The following is a 24,736-nucleotide window of genomic DNA, read 5'->3' on the forward strand; positions in this document are numbered from 1 at the left end:
ATTCTATTTTCGTTCCGAAACTTCTCGCATGTTCCTTGCTGACGCCACACTGGTAGCCGACGAATGTGACGTCATATTCGTTCGAATGTGAATTTTGTCACGTTCGTTTGAATATGATGTCACATTCGTTTGAATGTTGATTCACGTTCAAACGAATGTGAAACCCTACTTAAACGGCCAAGTCACGTTCAAACGAACGTGACATCACATTCAAACGAACGTGACAAAATTCACACTGCAACGAATATGGCGTCACATTCGTTGGCTACCAGTGCAAAACCCAGAGTACAGGCTTCTTACGTTACGCATGAAATGCTAAAATGAGCGGTTTGTACGTTATGTATCTGTGCAGGTGTAAGTTGTGAACAAATTTGTATTCACACGTTGGATACAATTTTATAAATACTTTAGCACAATATGGAAATGTTGTCCCTGATTGAGATAGTATCAAATTGTCCGTTGCTTGCTTGCAGCAGATGCACAAACATGCCGAAGTTTCGGACAACGACAGTCCATAAACATTTTTAGTGTGCATCAAGACAACGACAAAAGCCGTCCATTGACTTTCGGGCAAATACCCACAGAATTCCATCATTATTACCTTAAGTTTGATACCAAGTCTAAATACTCGCCAATTTCATCGATGTCTCCGTTCCTCGCGGCCTTGTGCGTCGCGTGCCGTTCACTGCGGGCCATAATGACCGCGGCCACACACGTGGAAATTTTAGTGTGGGAATCGGCGTGAGTTTCCACGCCGGAGCGGACTGCCTGGCCGCCTGCTCCTCGAGCACAGATGCAAATGTGTCGGGAAGCGCGGCGTCCAGTGAGTCGAGCGGTCATATCCCCGCGGCTTGCGTCGCAGGTCAGTCCGTTCTGCGAGTGCTGGTGGTGCGGCGTGGCAGGCCCGCCATGGGCCTGGTGACGGAGCTGCTGGTGGTGGCCGTCGTGGCTACACTGGTGGCGCGGTTCCTCTTGCAGTACCTCCGCTTCCGGAAGATGGAACTAGCGATCCCTGGACCGCCCTCGCTGCCGCTGCTGGGCAACGCCGTGGACTTCCTGACCGCCACGCCGGACTCGGCCATGCGCACGGTGCTACGACTCATCGGCGACCGCCGCGGACTCTGCCGCTTCTCCATCATGAACCACCTGCTGGTGGCCGTCAGCAGCCCGGACGACATCCAGCACCTCGTGCGCCGCGCCGAGTTCAACGACAAGTCCCACTTCTTCTACGACTTCCTCGACAACCCGAGGGGCCTCCTGCAGCTCCGCGGCGCGGACGCCAAGCTGCGCCGCCGCTTGCTGGAGCCGGGCTTCAACAAGAACGTGCTCAACAGGTGAAATTCTGATTCAGATTCGTGATCAAACCCTCACGCTTAAAACCTTACAATTTTGAGCATACATAATACAAACTAAACTAATAAAGTAACAGTTCGTACAGTACGAAGTATTTTCTTTATAAGCTTATGTATGCTCACACTGTAAATGTCTTTCGGTGAAAGGCTGCACCAACATATTATGGTGGAGATTTTTTTCCATAATACCAAAGAAATTCGTCAAAATATCTATAAGATACAGTTCTCAATGGTATGTTATGAAGTCAGCTGCACCACCATAATATGGAACATTTTCACCATAATATGAAGAATCTTCACTGCTCAACATTTTGAGTGCATAATACTTTGTTATAACATACTGCTTTGCTTTGGAATGCCTGAAATAGTTTGTAAGGTTTTCTCAGTGGTAGACGCCTTTATTAAACCCCTTTTCCACCTGGGCGAACAGGTTCGTGGGGATCTTCGTGGACGGCGCCAAGGGCTTCGTGTCGCGCGTGGCCGTGGACGAGGCGGTCGACGTGCTGCAGCCGCTGCGCCACGCGGCCGCCAGGAACTTCCTGCGCACCGCCATCAGCGCCGACATCTCGCAGACGGAGGCCGAGGTGATGCCCGTCGTCGACTTCTTCGAGGAGTTCCACCGCTCCGTCAACCAGCGCTCCGTCAACCCGCTGCTGTGGTCGGACGGCCTGTTCCGCTTGACACCGTTCGGCAGGAAGATGGCGCGGATGAGGCGCTCCATCGAGACGCTCTTGAGGAAGTGCATCGCGATGAAGCGGAAGGAAGTGGAGGCTCTGCGGGGGTCGAAGCACGCGCAGCAGAGGACCATCGCGGACATCTTGCTGGACCTGCACGACCGGGCTGAGATCCCGGAGCAGGACTTCCTGGACGAGATCAAGACCTTCTTCGGCGCCAACGTGGAGACGACGGTCTCCGCGCTGAGCTGGGCCCTCAAGGTGCTGTCGATTCTGCCCCGAGTGCAGGAGCGCGTCCACGCCGAGGTGGTCGCCGTCCTCGGGGACAGAGACGTCACCGCCGAGGACCTGCCCCAGTGAGTACCCCACTCTGGCGAAACTAAGCGTCGCTACGTGACTCAGGAAAAGAACATGAACTCAATTGATGTAATAAGGATGGATATGTGTTCATGTACTTGAGTACCTTTTGCTCTATTGCTCTGAACTGCCTGCGAAAACAACGAATATGAATTTTCATAACATGATTGTACAAAAATTGTCATCACTTTGTGACGACAGTGTCACTATGTGACGACAGTGTCACTTTGTGACGACAGTGTCACTTTGTGACGACAGTGTCGCTTTGTGACGACAGTGTCACTATGTGACGACAGTGTGGCTTTGTGACGACAGTGTGGCTTTGTGACGACAGTGTGGCTTTGTGACGACAGTGTCACTTTGTGACGACAGTGTCACATTGTGACGACAGTGTCACTTTGTGACGACAGTGTCACTTTGTGACGACAGTGTCACTTTGTGACGACAGTGTCATCAATTGCAAGTGATTTAAATTTCATCCACGATTTTCTGATAAGTGACAGCAAACTTGTACATTCTTTCGCTCCTTCCAGGCTCAAGTACCTGGAGCGCGTCGTCAAGGAGGTGCTGCGCATGTTCCCGCCCATCCCGTTCACGGCGCGCCAGTGCCACCGGCGGACCAGGCTGTGCGGCCACACCGTCCCGGCGCACTCCACCGTCATCCTCAACATCCACGGCGCGCACTTCGACCCCGAGCACTGGCGCGAGCCGCGGCGCTTCGAGCCGGACCGCTTCCTGCCCGAGAACAGCCAGGGCCGCCACCACTGCGCCTTCATCCCCTTCAGTGTAGGCGCCAGGAACTGCATCGGCGGCTTGTACGCCATGATGGCCTTGACCGCCTTCCTCGCCACCACGGTCAGGGCCTTCCGGGTGCTGCCCGCCGACGGCCACCGCGACCTGCAGAGCCTCGCCGACAACATGGCCTTCGACTTGACGTCCAGGCTCGTGGGCGGAACCAGGGTTCGGTTTCAGCCCAGACACGTTTCGGGCACGGGCGGACAAACATAAGGACAGTTCACTCTGAAGACCTTACGAACTATCTTGGGCTTTACAACACGGTAAAAACGGTACCTGGTTTTCCCAGGAAGCCTATGGTAGAGACATAGGCGGAAAACCACGAACCGTTTTTACCGTGAAACTAACGCAGCTTCTTGTAACCCAGCATTTTGGGCGTACATAGGCTTACGGACAAATTCTTCGTATCAGAAACGAAATAATTTGTACCGTGCTCAAATTACTTCGTAAGTTTTTCAGCGTGATAACTTTCACGTTTTCGGCGGTATCTCTATGACGGTACGAATAGGGTCAGATAGGGTGATTTCGGGACAGCTCTTTCCTGGGTAAAGTTTAATATTTTTGAACTCATTCCATGCCGAACAAATGTTGTGTTTGTATTACACGGCGTAAGTTTTAAATTTTCGAACTATTTGAATGAAGCAGCTGTCCCACTTTAACCCCGTGACCTAATCTTAGCGTCAACTGACCCTTGTTGCAACTATAAGGGCTTGACTGAAAAGCTGTAGTTCCACTGAGTATAAGTAGTTTTAGGGCCAAATTTAGGGCCCAAAGACTGGTTTGATTTTTCTGGATCATATTATTACTAAAAACTTTATGCATCTTAAGGTTTTTTCCAAAGCTTTAGAGGTAGCGATTACTCATACCGTTCAAGAAATATTGCCGATAAGGTAAAAATATTTTTCGATGCATCGAAAATACATGTGTTTGCGCGAACACCCTGACCAGAAAGAATTCTAACTGATTAAGTTCTGTGTTGCAACCCGGATTACATTTGAGGGCTTCAAGCGGCAATGGAGTACGATGCTACTAAGACCAGAAACTTGACATTAATCTATTTATTGTACTGTTACTGTGATCAATAAAGTTATTTTCACAACATTTGTTGTTGCTTGATTTGGCGCAGTAAGAACGAAAGAAATCCTCTTCTATCCTGCCAGAAAAATGTGATGTTACGTCAGACGAGAGAATGCACTGCCATAACCCGAGTGATTCCTCAACGCTATTTCCATACATTTTTCTCGGGACCTCGATCCTCTTTTCAACCCTTACCCTCCACAGGGCGGTGCGGGAAAACCGCATTTTCGTCAAAGAAGGAAGAAGAAGAAGAAGAGAGAAGATTCCCCAGAGGCGGCAGAAGGGCAAACGAGTGGAAGAGTGGGGTAGGACGGCCGGGAGGGGTTTGGCCGGGGGGGGGGGGACTTCCTGTGTGCCAGGCCGCCGGCAGACTGATTCCGAGAGTCGTTCTCGCCGCTCTGTCTCTCTCGCACCCACACGGAACGCCCCATGAGTGCGACAGAGACAGCGAAAGTGACTCTGAGGCCGTTGGGGTGACACAGGCTGGGGAGGAATTCCGCCGGGGAAAAGGCGTCTCTCTTTACTCCTGTCAAATACTTTCGAATGTGTGTGCGCGCGTGTCAGAGTTGCCCTCTGCGAAATGTTTGCTAACAGTGGCGTTTTTGTTTTTGTTTGCTTCCAGGTGAGGCGGGTGCGGACACCGCAGCACGGCGGCGGCGCTCGTCGCGTGAAATGAAACGGTAGGGTCGGACGGAGAGCGTGACGAAAGGGCCGCTACGCGTCGCCCCACTGCTGCCGCTCTTGGCACTCAACGGGCCCGCACCCTAATGGATGTGCAGCGCAATCAGTCAAGGAGATTGTTAGGTTAGGAGGCGGGTAGTACTCGGGCTGCACCGCAAAAAAAACCTTACAAACTATTTTTGGCCTTATAAAGAAAAGCAGTTTGTTATAACGCAGTATTTTGAACATATCTCAGCTTTCAATGAAAATTAAATTACGAATTATTTCTCCCTATAACAAAGTAATTTAGTTTTTTATAATGTGCCAAGTATTGGATTTGTCAAGCGTGCTCTCAACTAAGTGTTCTAGGTAGATCATGTCAGGAATTCAAGAATCCTGAGCATACTAAGATACAGACTTCTAGGTGCATACGATCAGTGCTGCGTAACCATGTAGAAGCAGTTATTTATATGCTTTGCCTACCCAGAGACTGTGTACATAAGCCAGAATGCACTTTAGGTCGTAAGGGGGTGGCGTAAGGCTATTTCAGAGTGCACTCCCAAGTAGAGTGTACGTGTTACAAGAAATTATTGCGTCTACGTATACAACAAATTAGTTTAATTCTGAGTTTAATTGTAAGATATTTCAAGTGAGAGAGAGATTTTTTTTTCACTAGAGGGGAATGATACTCGCGATTCATTCATTCAGTTTTCAAGAACCGCTTTCGGTTGGTACGCTTATCGCCAGCATACTCTCCTTTTTGAAGGACTCGACGAAAGAGACAGGGAGAGGGGGAAGGAGGGGGCAGGTTGGAAGGGGGGTGGGGGTAATTGCTGAAAATGTTTCGAGTGTGGCTGTTTTCCTCTCCACTGGATGTGGGGTGAGTTGCGTGTGGTTTGCGGTTCTCGCGCAATCGCTTTTTCATCGATTCGCGTCAAACTTCTATTGTGGGCCAAACAGGAAGACTGTCGTCGAAACAACTGACATTTCGGGTTGAGTCGATATTTTGAGCTGATTGTTTTTGCCGTTTGTATTAAAGCTCTTCTCCTGTTTTTATTTCTCTTCCCTCCCATTCAACTATGCGGTATAGTTTGCGTGATGAAAATGGTCGCCGTTTAACGTCAACTTTCTGTGAATCTGAAGCCGTTCCTTCCCCCAAACTACCTGCTTCCGTACGGGCGCTCCCGGAAATCATTAAATCTGAGGGTCTATCGCCGCAAAACGCAGAGACGGCGGCAGCGGACATGTCACGTCCCCCTTCCTCCCTCCCGTTTTTTTTATTCCCATTTTTCTGTCCCAATCGTCCCGTCTTTCACAAAGTGTCACGGCGAGAGTCAAGTTGTTAGTGGTCGCGCTGTGCCAGCTTACTGTCCCCTTCCGACGACTCTTTTCCTCTCCGTCCTTCTTCTTCCTTCCTCCTCCTTTCCGTCCGTTTTGCTGCCTTTTTCCTGCGCGCTGCCGCCACCTTTCAGCGTGCGGCGGGAAGGTGTCTTGTTAAAATGGTGTTTGGCCGGCACACAGTGGGCCAGAAACCGGTGGAGGCGGCCGAAACTCTAGACGCGTTTTGAGCTCCAGAGTCGCTAAATGGGACTCGATCCGAACGTGTGAGCCCACCAATGGATTCCTCGTTCGGAGAGCAATCCATTGGTGGGGTCACACGTTCAGTTCGAGTGCCATTTAGCGACTCTGTAGCTCAAAACGCGTCTAGAGTTTTGGCCGCCTCCACCGGTTTCTGGCCCACTGTGCGGCAGCGCGCAGCGCGGCAGCTCGGCGGCAGTGGACCCAAAGGGGCCGCCGAGGCAACTTAGTTGCACGGATGAGGTGCGAGCCTTCCTGTCAGTGCCCTACTACTCGCTCACTCTCGTCTCCCCCGCGATGCTCCTTTTTCGGGACCCTACTTTTGAAACTTCTGTTAAGCGGCCTGCTTTGACACCCTCGGATAGTTGAAAAACACGTAATCAATGTAGGAGTCGCAAAATTCAGCTTCAAAATCAAAAAGACACTGTTTGCAATGCCGCGGCCTCTAAAATGCAGTGCGTTTAATGTTCAGTTTCAAGCAATTTGCAAATTTTGCACAGCCAAAAATATAGCCTCGGTCCCGTTTTTGTTCAAAACGTCCATATTTAGCTTTTTTTATGAACTGCGCGAACCAATGTGGGGTTCTTCCACGAAGATTTGCACAGCATTAGGCTAAAAAAATTGCGTGTTCAAAATGTACATCCTGTCGCTAGAGCAAACGAAAATTATTTTAACTGTTGACAAAATCTTTCTTTTGAGCGGTAAGAGTAATCTCAACAATTTAGACTTCGCTGAAACGCGTAAGGCTACTTTCAGTTATTTTACAACCTGGTAATCACACCATTCTACAAAATATTTTTTTTTTACAAATGGGTCTTTTGTGTTCGTTCAAGCAGAGCAGAAACTGTTGCCGTTTCTCGTAAAGTTTAAGAGATATTACCGCAAACTTGAAATCAATTTTGATTGCACTCAAAATGTGTTACAATGAAATTTGAGCTACGTTACAGTAAATTCGACGGAAGCATGATACGAATCTCTTTCGCATTTCTTTTGAGAAAGTAAAAGAAAGGCCTTCTTAGAAAGAAGAAAAACTACCTTCGTATTGTGCCGTTTCCTTCTTATCACAGAAAATTTCCCCCGAATCACTGGTAGCCAACGAATGTGACGGGTCTAGGACAACTCGTCCCGACCGACTCGTACCTGGCACAATACGTCCCGGGGTTATCCCGTTCCAACCCAAGTGGTCCCCGTCCTAAATCGTCCCAATAATTATATATTATGAGTAATTGTTATTATTTGAAATTGGCCGTATTTTTCGATGGGTCCTATGAATAGCTGCTTCGCGTCGTACCAACAAAAACATATGTTTGCTAGGGTGCGCCAAACATAAATCTGCTTTTAGGAATCTTCCTGATTCTTAACTTGAAACCCACTATGCGGCCACTGTGTTAAAGCTTTTATTTTCGGTATTACAGTTTCGCATTCCTATAAGTTTCTCAAACATTAATATCTTATCGAATCATCCACTTTCGGCACCTTAATGTGCCAGGAAGGCTGAAAGAGGAAGAAGCGCCTCTAGCCCAAAAGCTGATATTGTTGGAGCGCCCTGGAGCACTTCTGTCTTTGTGCGTGTTCAGTCCTGGCGCAAAAGCTATGCATTAAGTAACTCCGTAGTGATTTAGAGTGTAAGCTTCACCACGCTGTGCTGCATGTACTAGTTACTAGTAACCGGCCTGGACGGCTCCTGGCTGGACCGGACTAGGACCAATAATGGTTCGGGACGAGTTGGCCGCCCCGTCGGGACGAGTTCGAAAAATGCCCCGGGTCGAGATAGGCCCGGGACGAGTGGGACGCGGGACGAGTTGGTCGGGACGAGCTGTCCTGCTCCCAATGTGACGTCATATTCGTTCGAATGTTGATCCACGTTCAAACGAATGTGACAACCTACTGAAACGGCCGCGAGTCACGTTCAAACGAATGTGACATCATATTCAAACGAACGTGACAAAATTCACACTTTAACGAATATGACGTCACATTCGTTGACTACCAGTGAAGACATTTAGAGTGTATGTCAGCACACTGGCTGCGGCTCCGCCACGGTACCTCGACGTACCCCGGCATACATTTGGCAGATTGAATGCCGTCTGTCCCCCGCGTGCCGCGTGCAGTCCCCGCCGGTCCTTTCAAAGCCAAAGATGCCGCGTCATTACAGTTATTTCTTGAGCCTCCCCGCCGCGCCAGTGTTCTATTCATCAGACCGCCTTTGTACCTTCCTGTGATTCCAATGCGGCCCGGATGAGCCTCGACCGCGCTTCTCCTTCTTCTTCCTCTTCTTCTCTCTCCCTCCTCCGCGTACATTCAGCCGTCTTCCATCTCCGTCTCTTCTTATACGCACTGGAAAAGATCACGGCGGCTGCTGTGCTACAGCCTGGCCGGTAGGCAGCAGGGGATGTGTGAGTGCAGCCGTGTCTTGCGGGCCTGCCTATCCCTCTTTAGTTAGGGGCTTCGACGGCAGCTATTTCTTCGAAAAACTTAAGTTTGCTGAAGATTTAACTGTAATCTTCGATCAACGTACCAGATGATCATTGCACTCTGATTCCAGGAACGTGGCATCACGTTGAAACGAATGTGACAACCTGTCCGATCACGCTTCTTTGAGCATTGTCACATTCGTTTCAATGTGAATCCGCCATAAACTAGCTTATTCACATTCAAACGAATGTAACGCCACAATTTAACGTGACGTCACGTTCCTGGGATGAGTGTGTGTTCTGAGTTTTACAAGTTAATCTGTCGTTTTTGAGCCAGCCCGAAATTTTTCGCTGTTGGACGTGTTTTAAGAGTGTCATGGGTGAGGCACTGATTGACGAGCTTAGTTGCCCACTGCCACTCAGCCAAGTCTCTTTTGCCTCTGCGCTGGCCCGGCCGGCGGATTCCCTGGGCGTTGAGTCGCTCTGCCTCTCTCGCGCGCTCTTCAACGCACAGAGAGTGCGAGGGAGACAGAGCACACGGTAAAAACGGTTCCTGGTTTTCCCAGGAACTCCCTGGAAATCACCTATGCCTTCACCATTGGCTTCCTGGGAAAACCAGGTTCCGTTTTTGCCGTGCATCGACGGGACTGTTCGTAAACCTGCAATCTGGGCCCTGACGCCGTCATCACTGTCTCTCGCCCACCCATACGGAAGGCCCCATGAGTGCGAGAGAGACAGAGCGACGAAAACGGCTCTCGGAATCAGTCTGCAGGCCGGGGTCGCGGCCAGGTGCCGCTCGGCCTGTCCACACCGTCTGACCCAGTTGGCCGTCCACCCCCACCTCTCTCTTCTTCTCTCGCTTTCATGGGGAACTCTTCAATCCGGGCTGGCCACTGGCTTCAATAAAAGTGGGCCGGACAGTAAATTTGTTGGCTTTAGTGTCTGCGACCTCCAGCGCCGCCGCGAGGTGAAAACGGGGTCCCCTCGCCGGGCCTCATCTTTTGTGGCTGTCCCCGTCTCACTCTCCGTCAAGGAAAGTCCGGCATAACTATTTCAGCGTGCATGTGCTTCTGTTTCTTTTGGAGTACCTCTGTGTAGGAGACCGAGGGGTCGTCAACTCACATCGCGCGTGTTTGCACCAATTAATTGACGCTTATTCATAGCGTTTGGATTATCAAAGTGTAGATTCCTAACGGTGATATACGAGTGATATAAAAGTAATAAAAAGCCTGTGTCCGAAGTAACATGTGATTTGACGACCTCTCGTGCAGGACCTAATTCGTATGTCCCTGAATGCCCGTGCCCATGGTGCGGCATTGCCTTCTGGCAAACCTCGCCGATTTACAGATTATGCTTGATTATAATTGGCTTCATCGATTATTCTTTAAAGTAATATTGATGTACTTTGGGACATTCTTTATAGGTGCAATTAGGGCTTAGAATTTCTTGAAAGATTCTCCCAATTAAAAAGGATCTTCCAATTTTGGAGGAGACTGTGAAGTTTCATTCTCTGGAGACTGCACTAAATCTCATTCGACATTTTAGGTTTCTTCGGGATTAGCGCCGATTAGTGTCTCCGCGTGCTCGGTGGCACGGGCGCGTTTTGACACCAGGAAATAAAGTTTGTTCGGATTGTTGCCTTTACAACTTTTCATCTCCCCGCGGTGCGACTGGAGGGGTTAATCTCCCCTGCCGACTGGATAACTCGTGAAAGTCTAGCCACCCGATCCGCCACGCCACGCCACTGTGTACATATTGCGCCCCCCATCGAACTTTCACTTCGGAACGCCCAGCAAATCGGTGTTGACATAGCGAGCCGTGTCTGGGAAGCTGGGGAGAGGGCTCACCGGGCGATAATAATTCGAGGCGCTACGCTCCGGGGTAGACGGAAGGCATGAGAGAGACCGAGAGACAGTGAGCGAGAACGAGAGAGAGGAGGGGGGGGGGCTGCACATTCTAGCACATTCACTCAATCCTTGTACACACCTTGATCACCCCTCGAATCGAATAGTTTGATTGCAAAGCCCACTCTACAAATCGAAGAGCGTACATTGTATGCTTTAACTGGAGCATGCCTGCTAGGCATGCACTAGTAAGTGCATGCTTGGCAGGCATGCGCTAGCTAGAGCGTGCTTGCAGGCATGCTCCAGTCAGAGCATACAATGTACGCTCTTAGATTTGTAGAGCAATTTTCTTGTTGAGCGCCATAACTTTTCTTATATAGTTGCGAATCCAAGAAAAGACGAACTCAGAATCATGTTGATGGGGCCTAAATGAATGACGATATCATAAAAGAACATGATACGGTTATTCGGTTAGCAAACTTTTCTGCAATTTCACGCTTAGGCGCACTGAGGAAATGTTTCACGACATTTGTGATAAGTAATGTGTTGAAATCCTTTCAAAAGGTGCACAACTCCCATGATACTGACGGAAATAGAGATGTTCTGTCTTGAGACCTTCACACTAAATTACTATGTAGGTTTGTCTGCGCGCCAGTGCACGAAATCAAACATGCACTTCGAAACGCACGAATTTGCGCGCAACAATGCACGATTTCGTGCGCAAGGATGCAGAAAATCGTGCATTGTCGCGCACAAATTCGTGCGCTATGAAGTGCATGTTTAATTTCGTGCATTGGTGCAGAAAAACCTACGTACATAGTAATTTAGTGTGTTAACCCAACTTCCTCCATGTATAACCCGGAAGCTTTCAGAAAGCCCAATGAATGAAAACACATACTTCAGCTGCTTATACATCACTTTTAATAATTTTGAAGTCGATCAAAGAAACAGTGGGCATATTGGGCAAACGCCTGGTCAAACGTGACAAGTCAAGATACAATAAACCAAACACCTAAATTGAAAAACATTTTAGAACGGTGCAATTAAAGAAATGAGGTAGCATTTGCACCCTGGAATTTAAAACTAATAAACAATAAAATATGGACAAAGCGCATACAGTCTCCCTCTGTTGAAAAGCTTTTGAACTAGGTTCGAAGTTTTCTCAGCTTGAGTTCTTTGTCTTTACTGTGGATGAAACAGACACTGTGAGTTCAGACATGTTTCGACAGGACATCTGCTTCATTGCGCTTCTTTTTCCTCCGATGTGTGGATTTTCAGGTGAGTTTTGAGACGGCCTTCTCGACCAAACTTCATTTTGCAAACTGAACACTCGAAAGGCCTCTCTCCTGTGTGGGTTCTAAGATGATTTCGAAGATGAACAGCTTGTCTGAACTTCTTGTTGCAAACTGAGCACTCGTATGGCTTCTCCCCTGTATGGGTTCTTAGATGAATTCGGAGACCTTGTGTAGACGTAAACATCTTGTTACAAACTGCGCACTCGTAAGGCTTCTCCCCTGTGTGGGTTCTAAGATGAATTCGGAGACTTTGTAAACTACTAACTTCTTATTACAAACTGTGCACTCGAAAGGCTTCTCCCCTGTATGGGTTCTGAAGATGAATTCGGAGTGTGCCAGACTGGTTAAACTTCTTATTGCAAACTGTGCACTCGAAAGGCTTCTCCCCTGTATGGGTTCTAAGATGAATTCGGAGACCTGGTGCAGAACTAAACTTCTTATTGCAAACTGTGCACTCGAAGGCTTCTCCCCTGTGTGGGTATTAAGATGACATCGGAGACTTTGTGAACTACTTAACTTTCTTTGGCAAACTGTGCACTCGACTAGCTTCTCCCCTGTATGAGTTCGAAGATGAGATCGAAGGTTTTCAGTTGTGCTGAACTTCTTGTTGCAAACTGTGCACTCGAAAGGCTTCTCCCCTGTATGGGTTCTAAGATGAATTCGGAGTTTACCAGTTGTACTGAAATTCTTATTGCAAACTGTGCACTCGAATGGCTTCTCCCCTGTATGGGTTCTAAGATGAGTCGAAAGTTAACAGCTTGATTGAACTTCTTGTTGCAAATTGTGCACTCGAATGGCTTCTCCCCTGTTGATCTAAGATTCGGAGTTACAGTTCACTGAACTCTAAAGCAAACTGTGCACTCGAAAGGCTTCTCCCCTGTATGTACTCTGATATGTCTATTTAGATGATCTCTCCGAGTGAACTTCTTGGTGCAAACTGTGCACTCGAACAGCCCATCCATCTGATGGACTCGACGATGACGTGAAAGGGTCGATTTTTTACTGAACGTCTTGTTGCAGTCGTGACATTCCCAAGAATTCCCCGCCATGTTTTGGTTTCGTGTCCGCGCGTTGAAAGACACTGCAAACAAAATAAAAGAAACTTTTGATTTATTTTAAAACGATAATATATTAACTTAACGCAACGGGTAGAAATGCCAAACGGAACAGCGGATCTAATGGTCGGTATTTAGCTATTAACGTTTTATTACCGCTTAATAGAAGGCAGTAACGACGGCTAAAAATTGCTTTATAGCGAAAAACTGAAATGTTAATTCGACGTCACTGTGAATTTACATTGGACGTGCCGGACCACACGCTGTTAGAAACGTCAATGCAGGACGCGTGTGAGATTTCAAGAACACTGCAAAGCCTGCGACAACTTTGCTTGCCAGAAAATTGGCAAGTTGTTTTCAATGTTAAAAATTGACCCAATATCCACATTTTCTTGCCAATTTTCGGCAAGCTGAGGAGTAATTATAATGAGCTCGGGCTTTCAAATTGTAGACAATCAAAGCGGCTTTTCAATTTTGATGCACGTAAACTTGCCACCAGATTTGCAGATAAGTCATGCACGAAGCCTACAATCGTGCACGAAGGCTACGAAGAATTAAAAGTAGCCACGAGGAAAATTTCATGTAAAAGCAACAACATATTTGAAACTTTGCTCAACTCGGAACTCAAAGTACTAAAGTGAGAACTAAAACAGCAGCTGCTTGTGTGAAGACGCTGCCTCAGAGTGGAGGGGGAACGTTTTCGCACGCGCAGAATCGGTTCAAGGTCATACTACGGTTCTGGACTTCCAGTTCCGAGATTCGTAGAAATACCCTATTGACATAAAGAATATAGGTTTAGGCAGGTAACATCGCGAGTTCGGAATGTCACAAAACATGAACACGCGCTATCAGAGAATTTCCTGGTTGGATTTAAGACTATCCAAGCGGGACTCAAAATTCTGTTTTTGGAATGTTTTTTATTTTAAAAAGAGAGCTTGGACTGGAGGCAAGACGTGAGAAACAGGAAGTCGATAAAATCAGCTACTTCACTGGTTTAAAGAAAGGTCTTCACACTTAATGTTATACTTAGTCTTAAAGGCTGAAGCATCGTGTTACGCGAGATACGGCAATCACCACACATGTTCTAAATTGCTTTCAAAGGGATCTCCAGAGGAGGCCTGTACCGGAAACTCACAAGGCAATGTGCTTATCGCCATGCGCCACAGTATCAAGAAGTGTTTTGGCACAAGAAATACTTGAAAATGACCCTATTGTACGACAAAGGGACCGTACGCATCGAAATAAACTCACCAAAGTCAAGACCTACTCTGAAGTGCCCTACTGCTAGCATTGAACGTCACATGCTTCGGAATTGAAGTATCTGAAGTCGTACTAACCTCGCTGCAAAGTTTGGGGTCGAAGATTCGAGGCTTCCGACGGGCGCGTCGTGTGTGTCCCAGTGTTCCCTCCTCGATGGTTCCGGTCCTGCTTCGGTGGAGTCTCGTTCCGGCTGTTGGTCCTTCGACGCTCCTGCGCTGGTTGATTGGGGCTCGTGCTCCCCACGCCGGGATTCCTGTCAGAACACGAATGTCAGAAAGAGTACTTCGACTAATTTTCAAACTTAATTGAGACGGGAGCAAGGTGCCGTGAAACTGTTGACGCGCACCCTCAGGCAGCAGTTGAATACACAGGAAAACCGGGTTGCCGTTCTTGTCTTTCGGTCTGGACATACTCCTCGGTAGTATAATAAATCGTCTAACTTCACTTCGACTCGAGCAAGGTTATTCGTTAGAAACAACTTAAGGAGAAAACATCGCGTTACGCCAAGAGAGGCCCCATGCTTCAACGTGCGAAACTAGGGTAATTGAGAGAATACATAAAGCGGAAACCAAGAGCTGCACTAACAGAAAAACATGGTATCTGTACGTGATTTAGCACTGAAAATGCCTAAAATTGACCTAATTGTACACCAGAGGGGCCCGTTACGCCTCCGAATCAGCTCGTTGTAAATGAATTCCCGGCCAAGATCTCTTGACTTCCGGACCAGACCTTCTCTAAAACACCCTCCTGCGGGTGTTGGACATCACATCATACGGGACTTACGTCTCTGAAGTCGCACTAACCTCGCTGAGAAATGAGTGGTCCAAGATTGGAAGCTTCCGACGGGCGCGTCGTGTGTCCGAGGGTTCCTCCTCGATGGTTCCGGTCCTCCTTCCGTGGTCTCTACACTGGAATTCGGATGGAAAGACTTCACGCCAAAATATGGCGAGACATTAAAGTCTCGCCAAGATTTGGTCAGACCTGAAAGTCTCGCCACAAAACGGTCATACACAAAAGTCTGACCCCAAAATGCCGAGACTCTTGTGCCTGACCACGGCCTTTAGGCCGTAACCGTCCCGCGCATTACGGTCTCTAGGTAGCGGTTAGAGACGAAAGTCTCGCCATTTTGGGGTCAGACTTTTGTGTATGACCGTTTTGTGGCGAGACTCTTTTGTCTGACCAAATTTTCGCGAGACTTTCAGGTCTGACCAAATCTTGGCGAGACTTTTATGTCTTGCCTCTGGAGTGGCGAGAAGTCTGACCTTTGGATTTGTAGTGTAGTGACGGCCGTTGGTGCTCAGACGCTCCTGCGCTGGTTGGAGCTCGCCACACTGGGATTCCTAAGAGGAAGAAGAATGATTTCTCAAAGAGAAGTAAGACGGAATGAAACTATTGATGCACACACAGGCAGCAGATGCAAGCGAAGCAAAGCCGCTTGGACAGCGGCGCATGCGCTCAACCTTCGGTGGACCGCTCTCGTGATTTTTACTTCGGTTTGAGGACGGATTGCTTTTCGCGTCGACCGGTAAGGAGCACGAGTACACTAGTGAAATTTACGCAATAGAGCACTTCGGACGAAAGGCACGAAAAAATCAAGAACAACTGTAAGAATGTAGCTCTGCGGAAGCGGCAGAACGACGACGCACACGCTCTTTCTGTACGATTTCGTATCCTTTGTTCTTCTTAATTTCTTCTTGACTTCCGTTCTAGCTCATTTCCGGAATTCCCTGTTCGAAATGCTGAGGTCGTTTCGGACGACACAATTTCCGTTCACAACTGCATTGGCTTGCCCGGTCCCTGTTTTCTATGACCCTCATACCCCAGCTCGGCTCAATCGCCCACACGCTTAAGACCTTCCGAAGTATTTTGACAACACATAGTACAAACTAATTTCCTTTGTTATACGAAGAAATAGTTCCTAAATGACGAAATTAATTTTTTGTAAGCTTATGACTGCCCAAAATACTTTCTTTTTACAAGCTGCCTTTATATGTGAGGCCTAAAATCGTATCAAGGTTTTTCCAGTGCATGACCACGACCACGTCCGTTGACCAGGATCTTAGCGAAATTTTACTCTGGCGCACTGAATAAATATATCACGTCGTAAGTAATGCGAAATGTGTTCAAATCCTTAAGAAACTGCATAACTCCCATAAAACTGACGAGAATGTTGATGTTCCGTTTCAAGACCTTACCCTTCCTTTTTCCATGGATATAATGGAAGCTTTCAGAATGTCTTGAAAATAAAACACTAGCTTCGACTGCATTTGCAACACTTTTAATACTTTTATTTACAGTGTTAAGGAAACAAAGGGCACCATATAAGGAAAACACCTTGTCAAACGTGACAAGTGAAGTCAAGACACTACAAATACCTCAATTGAAGAACATTTTAAAAACGTCCAGTTAAGAAAATAGTGTGGCATTTAACCCACTGGCACTTAAAACTAATGCACTACAAATAAGGAGAAAAGCACTTTTGGTCACCCTCTCTGTTTTTCAACCACGTTCGAAGTTCTCTCAGCTTGAATTCTTTGTCTTTACTGTGGATGAAACAGCCACTGTGAGTTCAGAGACAATTCGAAAAGACTATTGCTTCATTGCGCTTCTTTTTCCTGAGATGTGTGGGTTTTCAGGTGAGTTTTGAGAGTGGCTTCTTGCCTAAACTTAAAGGCCTCTCTCCTGTGTGGGTTCTAAGATGATTTCGAAGGTGACCAGCTTGACCGAACATCTTGTTGCAAACTGAGCACTCGTATGGTCTCTCCCCTGTATGGGTTTTAAGATGTCTTCGGAGACCTGGTGCAGATCTAAACTTCTTGTTGCAAACTGAGCACTCAAAAGGCTTCGCCCCTGTGTGGGTATTTAGATGAGATCCGAGACTTTGTAAACTACTCAACTTCTTGTTGCACACTGTGCACTCCGCTGGCTTCTCCCCTGTATGGGTTCGAAGATGTGATCGAAGATTAACAGCTTGATTGAACGTCTTGTTGCAAACTGTGCACTCGAATGGCTTCTCCCCAGTATGGGTTCGAAGATGAATTTGGAGTGAGCCAGTTTCACTGAACTTCTTGTTGCAAACTGTGCACTCGAACGGCTTCTCTCCAGTGTGGGTTCGAAGATGCTTTCGGAGTGAGCCAGTTTCATTGAATCTTTTATTGCAAACTGTGCACTCGAAAGGCTTCTCCCCTGTATGGGTTCTTAGATGAGTCCGAAGGTTACCAGCATGATTGAACTTCTTATTGCAAACTGCGCACTCGAAAGGCTTCTGCCCTGTATGGGTTCTAAGATGAGATCGAAGGTTACCAGCATGATTGAACTTCCTGTTGCAATCTGCGCACGCGAAAAGCTTCTCCCCTGTATGGTTTCCAAGATGATTTCGGAGACCTTGTGTGGAACTAAACTTCTTGTTGCAGACTGTGCACTCGAATGGCTTCTCCCAGGTATGAGTTCTAAGATGAGATAGAAGGTTACTAGCTTGATTGAACTTCTTGTTGCAAACTGCGCACTCGAAAGGCTTCTCCCCTGTATGTACTCTGATATGTCTATTTAGGTGATCTCTTCGAGTGAACTTCTTGGTGCAAACTGTGCACTCGAACAGCCCATCCATCTGATGGATTCGACGATGATGTGAAAGGGTCGATTTTTTACTGAACGTCTTGTTGCAGTCGTGACATTCCCAAGAATTCCCCGCCATGCTTTCGGTTTCGTGTCGCGCGCGTTGAAAGACACTGCAAACAAAATAAAAGAAACTTTTGATTTATTTTAAAACGATAATATCTTAACTAAAAGCAATGGGTAGAAATGTCAAACGGAAAAGCGGATCCAATGGTCGGTACTTGACTATTAACGTTTTATTCGCGCTTAACAGAAGACAGTTGCGACGGCTAAAAATTGCTTTACAGCAAAAAACTGAAATGTTCTCTCGACGTCACGGACGGTGTACATTGGACGTGCCGGACCACACGCTGTTACAAGCGCCAATTCAGAACGCGTCTGAGATTTGAAGAACACTGCAAAGCCGGCGGCAACTTGGCTTGCCAGAAAATTGACAAGTTGTTTTTAATGTCAAAAATTGACCCGATATCCTCATTTGCTCGCCAGTTTTCGGCAAGCTGAGGAGTAAACAGAGGCTAGGCTTTCTGATTTTGAGCCACCAGATTTGCAGATAAGTCGTGCACGAATCCTACGAAGATTTAAAAGTAGCCACGAGGAAAAGTTCATGTAGAATCAATAACATGTCTGAAACATTCTTAGACGGGGAAGTCAAAGTACTGAAGTGAGAACTAAAACCGCTCCTGCGTGTGTGCAGACTCTGCCTCAGAGTGGAGGGGGGACGTCTGCGCATGCGCAGAAGCGGTTCAAGTTCTTACTAAGGACCAGCAGTCGACTTCTGGTCCAGGAATTTGTAAAATTTCCCTACTGACATAAAGAATAAAGGGTTAGGCAGGATATAAAAGATAACATCGCGAGTTCGAAATGTTACGAAATGTGAAATGGCGCTATGAGATCATTTCCGGATTTGATTCGAGGGTATCTAGGCGGGACTCTTCACTTGTGTCAGGAAAAGTCTTGAAACTTGAAGTTACGCTAAGTCTTAAAGGCACTCAAGATAATGTGTTCATCGCCAAGCGGAACAGTATCTCAACGTATTTTGGCACCAGAATTACTTGAAATTTATTCTATTGAACGGCAAAGGCACCGTTACAACTCGAAATAAGCTCACTGGAAATGGGTGTCCGCTCCAAACCTACTCTGAAGTGCCCTACTGCTAGCGTTGAACGTCACATTCGACGAAACTTGTGGTACTGAAGTCGTACTAACCTCGCTGCGAAGTTTGAGGTCGAAGAATCGAGGCTCCCGATGGGCGCGTCGTCCGAGTGTTCCCTCCTCGATGGTTCCGATCCGTCTTCGGTGGAGTCTCGTGCCGGCTGTTGGTTCCTTGACGCTCCTGCGCTGGTAATCGCCACGCCGAGATTCCTGTCAGAAAACGAATGTCGAAAAGAGTACTTAAACTAATTCTCAAACAAAAGTAAGACGGGAGCAAGGTGGCATGAAATTGTTGACGCACACCCACTGGCAGCAGTTATAGATCCACTTTGGCAAAAAGGTACAGAAAATTCTGTTAATTTTTACTCGTTCTTTACACACAAACAAATGAAAAGTGGTACAGTAAAGAGAACGAGTATTGTGCTCAAAAATTTTTTTTTGGGAGGATATCATTTATCTCAGAACTTACAACATGTACAGAAAAGACAATGGTATCATTTTGAAGTGCAGAAGTCCGTCAGTAAATCGTAAACAGATTGTTTTTCGACTTTCAATGGAAAATGTTGAGAGAACGAACATGTTAAAAACGAGATTTCGGGGCCGGTGTCAAAACTAACCTCATTTCAACCTTCTTATATCTTTTCACCAATAATGGTACCCTTAAATTAACCATTACGAACATGAACTCCTGTATTCAGTTAATATAAAACATGCGCACAATGATAAATTCGGAGAAATATCAGGTTAAAGATCGTGTTGAATGAGCTTCGGCTGGACTTCGGCAGGCCATTCCGCGCGCCAGCTCCGGGGGTGCCGGAGCGGGTGCGCGGAATTTAAAACACAATTTGCAGCAGAGCCTCTCTGAACACATTGAACAGGGGCCGGATAAGCGAGGTGATGTAGATCATTTACAATCCACTTTTCATTTGTATAGTAAAGAACGAGTCCTTTCGTCCTTTCATCTTAATATCAATTGATTGATATTATACAGCACTTTGTGTTTATAGCTTTCTTTACTTCTTGATTTTTTTTGCTAGGATTCTCCGTATCCCTCTTGTTAATATTCTCCGTAGGCTCTTACAGCATTCTCCGTAGGGCCTGGAAGACTGTATAAGTCCTACGGAGAACACTGTAAGGTCCTGCGGAGAATACTGTGCGGTCCTAAGGAAAATACTGTAAGAGCCTACAGAGAATACTGACAAGGGGCACTGTAAAAAATTCCGTACTTTTGTACGGAAATGGTACAGAAAAATATAGTACGGAGGTACGGAGAAAAGTACGGAACGTTCCGTACCTGCTCCATATGAACCCATGTAAATGGGTACGGAAAAACAGTACGGAACGAGGGGGTATGCACTCTCTGAACCTGTGTACCGACTATTACGCTATTACGCTCTGTTACGCCACAAATTAATCGGAATTTAGTTAAAAACGGCTTAAAACACACCAAAATTGATAAAATTTTGACAATTTCGGCTATTACGCGACTATTACGCGTATTATTACGCGTGCTATTACAGATAGAGTGAACCGACTATTACGCGAGTGCACACCCCCTCGGTACGGAACGTTCCGTAGTTGGCAAGTACGGACGGTCCAGGCAAATTATTGACCAGACATGTTCTGTACTTTTTCCGTACTTTTTTCTCACAGTGGGGCTACGGGGAATAGACACTTCTAGCAGGGCCTGGAGTGAAGAACAAGAAGAACATAAGCCAGAAACAGTTGACAAATTACGCTTATTTCTTGATGACGAATGTTAATTCTCAATCCAAAAATTCAAGGAAGCTAAATATTATAATACAATTTGATTTAAGCCTGCCAAAAGCCCCGAAAAAGGCCGATTTCTTGTACTGTTTCCGGTCTATATTCTTCTTCTTCTTCTTCACTTAAGGCCGTGCTAGAAGTGTCCATTACCACAAGCTGTTTACAAAATTTCCGTAGCTTTTAGCCACAGTGGAAGAACGAAAGCCTTGAGGCAGTTCCTGTCTTCCGGTCTGAACGTACTCCGTGATCATACAATAAACCGTCGAACTTCACTTTGACTTGCCTAAGGTTATCCGATAGGAACTACGTAAGGCTAAAACATCGCGTTACGCCAAGAGAGGCATATCACAGCCATGCTCCTAAGAATATAGGCTTAGGCAGGTATTAAAAGGTAAAAATACGAACACGCGCTATCAGAGAATTTCCAGGTTTGATTTAAGACTATCTAAGCGGGACTCTGAATTTTCTTTTATTTGTTTTTAAAGAAAGCTTGGACCGGAGACAAAACGAGAGAAACAGGAAGTCGATAAAATTTACCACCTACTTCACTGGTTTAAGGAAGAGTCTTCAAACTTAATGTTACGCTTAGTCGTAAAGGCTGAAGCATCGTGTTACGCCAGATGAGGCATTCACCACACATGCTCTAAATTGCTTACACAGGGATCTCAAGAGCAGAGTGTGATAACTTAACCAAAATAACGGAAATAACGCTTTTGTTATTTATTAAAGGTACAACCAATAACCGCAAACATTTGTAAAAGAATTAACGTTAATTCACAGTAACAATAACTGTGGATAAACATTTAAACGGTATAAAAGATCACATTTTGAGTAGTACAACTCGTTTTGGTTTAGCAAAATAACGGTTATTCCTTAGTAACGATAATCCTGTAGCAAAATTAACGGTTACATTTCATATTAATAACAATAATTTGTTTTATCGTTATCATAGCGGGCAAGCGAAGCAAGGCTAGACGGCTATCCTCGCCGAGCTATAAGAAATCGCGTCCACGATAATTCGGCGCTTCGAGTCCTAAAGTCTCCTCTGGGGGCCCCAAAGGGGTCTATACGACTCTAGCGGCACTTATCAAGCCGTACGCCCAGGCGCAGCGCAGCGGAAGGAGAAAAGAAGCGCATCGTGTAATATAAAAAATAACGTTAAATCGGAACGGTTTTGCGATTATTGATATGAACTGCAACCAAAAACCGATGGGCCACAATTAACTTTATTAATGGTTCTCCAATGATTAAGGTTAATTTCAATAATCGTTATTCTGTATAACCGTTAATAGCTATTAACCGTTGTTAATCTACCTGATTAGATGTGGGTATAATTTTATCGGTAATGTTTCAATCGTATGTTATATTTGTTACTAACATTAACTAACAAAATTAAAATAACGGCAATGATGGTATCTTCCGAATTTCCGTTAAGTTACCGGTTACGTTAAGTTTTCGCACCCTGCTCAAGAGGAGGCCTATACCGGAAACCTACAAGACAATGTGCTTATCGCCATGCGCAACAGTATCATGAAGTATGTTGGCACAAGAATACTTGGAAATGGCCCTATTGCACGACAAAGGAACCGTTTCGCATCGAAATAAACTCACCAAAGTCAAGACCTACTCTGAAGTGCCCGACTGCTAGCATTGAACATCACATGCTTCGGAATTTACGATTCTGAAGTCGTACTAACCTCGCTGCAAAGTTTGAGGTCGAAGATTCGAGGCTTCCGATGGGCGCGTCGTGTGTCCCAGTGTTCCCTCCTCGATGATTCCGGTCCTGCTTCGGTAGAGTCTCGTGCCGGCTGTTGGTCCCTTTACGCTTCTCCGCTGGTTGATTCGGGCTCATGCTTGCCACGCCGGGATTCCTGACAGAACACGAATGTCAGAAAGGGTATACTCGACTGATTTTCAAATTAAAGGGAGACGGGAGCAAGGTGCCATGAAACTGTTGACGCGCACCCTCAGGCAGCAGTTGTGTACACTGGAAAACCGGGTTGCAGTTCTTGTCTTTCGGTCTGGACGTACTCCTCGGTAGTATAATAAATCGTCCAACTTCACTTCGACTCGCGCAAGGTTATTCGTTAAGAACAACTTAAGGCTAAAACATCGCGTTACGCCAAGAGAGGCATACACCACCCACGCTTCAACGTGCGAAACTAGGGTAATTGAGAGAATGCATAAAGCGGAAACCAGGAACTGCACTAACAGAAAAACATGGTATCTGTACGTGATATAGCACTGACATTGCCTAAAATTGACCTGGTTGTTGTACACCAGAGAGGCCCGTTACGCCTCCGAATTAGCTCGATGTAAATGAATTTCCAGCCAAGATCTCCTGACTTGCGGGCAAGACCTTCTCTGAAACACCATCCTGCGGGTGTTGAACATCACATTACAGGGGACTTATGTCTCTGAAGTCGCACTAACCTCGCTGAGAAATTAGTGGTCAAAGAAAGGCACCTTCCGACGGGCGCGTCGTGTGTTCGAGGGTTCCTCCTCGATGGTTCCGGTCCTCCTTCCGTGGTATTAAGTGACGGCCGTTGGTGCCTTGACGCTCCTGCGCTGGTTGGTGCTCGTCACACTGGGATTCCTTACAGGGAGGAGAGTGATTCCTCAAAGAGAAGTAAGACGGAATGGAACTATTGATGGACACACAGGCAGCAGATGCAAGCGAAGCAAAGCCGCTTGGACAGCGGCGCATGTGCTAAACCTTCGGTGGACTGCTCTCGTGATTCTTACTTCGGTTTGAGGGCGGATTGTTTTTCTCGTCGACCGGTAAGGAGCACGAGTACACTAATGAAATCTACGCAATAGAGCGCTGGGACGAAAGTCACGAAAAAATCAAGAACAATAGCCGGTCTTTTGTAAGAATGGAGCTTTGCGGAAGCGGCAGAACGACGACGCAGATGCTCTTTCTCTTCGATTTCGCATTGCTGAAGGGAGGTGTAAAGTACAATTTCGAATTTTTTTTTCTTTTTTTTTTCAGCCGTCTTTTCTTACATATTGGTCTCCTTCACATGAAAATGGACATCACCATTGGATTCTCCATGCCTTTTTACCATTTTACCTTCTTTGGTTGCGCGTCTGGTGGCACTTCTTTGAATTTTCGCAAACATTTTAGATTTGGTCCATATTTGGGTTTTAATCCTTGCGCGCAGGATTTCAAATCCAAATGTTGTCCTAAAATATCTGACGAAGTTGCAACATCTTTTTATGGTCAAAATGAAGAAGACAAGGGAGCCGGATTTCAAAAACATCACTGAGAATGAATTGGTCACCACCATCACCCTTTAAATGGGTGATGCAACTTCGTTGCCCAAATTTTGGTGACGAAAAATTCATCACCCGAAATTTGGTAACAGGCGTTTGGTCGCCCAAATTTGGGTAACGCCGTCGGCGACGCCGTAAGGTTCCCGATGGCGTCCTTCCGGAGCCACCACGATGACCGGAGGCCTCAACGCCGCATTGGGTCATCGTGGTGGCCCCGGAAGAGCGTCATCGGGGACCTTACGGCGTCGCCGACGGCGTTACCCAGATTTGGGCGACGATTTTATGACTGCCCAAAATTTGGTCACCGCGAGCTCGTCACCCAAGTTTGGGCAACGGTGCGTGCGTTACCCAATAAAAGGGCGATAGTGGTGACTTTTTCATTCTCAGAGATGTTTTCTTTTGGTCTTAATCTTGAAAACTAGAATCATGACTGTTTTTATGCCGCTTTTGGACATTCATTGACCTTTTACTAAAGATTGAGACACATTTTTGACAAAAACTCTCCCTTGTCTTCTAGCTATTTGAACAATGATCATTTTAAGCTATCGCACAACATTCTACCTCT

General features: G+C 46.6%; 2 protein-coding genes across 10 annotated transcripts; one reads left to right on the plus strand and one right to left on the minus strand.

The window, feature by feature from the left end:
- Positions 1–801: 801 nt before the first annotated feature.
- On the plus strand, positions 802–4,227 carry LOC117640455 (probable cytochrome P450 4aa1). The gene is made up of 3 exons (XM_034376958.1): positions 802–1,334; positions 1,783–2,382; positions 2,917–4,227. The coding sequence occupies exons 1-3, from the start codon at positions 910–912 to the stop codon at positions 3,389–3,391; spliced, it is 1,500 nt and encodes a 499-aa protein (XP_034232849.1). The 5' UTR covers positions 802–909; the 3' UTR covers positions 3,392–4,227.
- A 10,351-nt stretch (positions 4,228–14,578) lies between these two features.
- LOC117640101 (gastrula zinc finger protein XlCGF8.2DB-like) lies at positions 14,579–23,624 on the minus strand. 9 transcript variants are annotated; one of them, XR_004587397.1, is made up of 5 exons: positions 22,507–22,633; positions 19,183–19,338; positions 15,624–15,701; positions 15,165–15,269; positions 14,579–14,614 (listed from the first exon to the last, which is right to left on the minus strand). XR_004587397.1 is itself a non-coding variant. In XM_034376343.1 (4 exons), the coding sequence occupies exons 2-4, from the start codon at positions 22,745–22,747 to the stop codon at positions 16,994–16,996; spliced, it is 1,407 nt and encodes a 468-aa protein (XP_034232234.1). In that variant the 5' UTR covers positions 22,748–22,766; positions 23,329–23,624; the 3' UTR covers positions 16,618–16,993. The 9 variants fall into 9 exon arrangements, 8 of the variants coding, with proteins under 8 accessions (XP_034232234.1, XP_034232233.1, XP_034232236.1 ...); XM_034376343.1 differs by lacking the exons at positions 14,579–14,614; positions 15,165–15,269; positions 15,624–15,701 and adding exons at positions 16,618–18,089; positions 23,329–23,624 and having other exon boundaries at positions 22,593–22,766; XM_034376342.1 differs by lacking the exons at positions 14,579–14,614; positions 15,165–15,269; positions 15,624–15,701 and adding exons at positions 16,618–18,089; positions 23,145–23,260 and having other exon boundaries at positions 22,593–22,766.
- Positions 23,625–24,736: the final 1,112 nt, after the last annotated feature.

Source organism: Thrips palmi, unplaced genomic scaffold (genome assembly GCF_012932325.1).
Source record: "Thrips palmi isolate BJ-2018 unplaced genomic scaffold, TpBJ-2018v1 HiC_scaffold_12, whole genome shotgun sequence".
NCBI classification, from domain to species: Eukaryota; Metazoa; Arthropoda; class Insecta; order Thysanoptera; family Thripidae; genus Thrips; species Thrips palmi.

Bases quoted from the DNA above. Each gene is read 5' to 3' on its own strand.
- LOC117640455 (XM_034376958.1), top strand. From the start codon at position 910: ATGGGCCTGGTGACGGAGCTGCTGGTGGTGGCCGTCGTGGCTACACTG. The intron at 1,335-1,782 runs GTGAAATTCTGA...CTGGGCGAACAG, and splicing joins AACAAGAACGTGCTCAACAG to GTTCGTGGGGATCTTCGTGG. The intron at 2,383-2,916 runs GTGAGTACCCCA...CGCTCCTTCCAG, and splicing joins ACCGCCGAGGACCTGCCCCA to GCTCAAGTACCTGGAGCGCG.
- LOC117640101 (XM_034376342.1), bottom strand. The intron at 19,339-22,592 runs GTTAGTACGACT...GTTTTCTGACAG, and splicing joins ACCTCAAACTTTGCAGCGAG to GAATCTCGGCGTGGCGATTA. The intron at 18,090-19,182 runs GTTAGTACGACT...TTTTGTTTGCAG, and splicing joins ACCTCAAACTTCGCAGCGAG to TGTCTTTCAACGCGCGCGAC.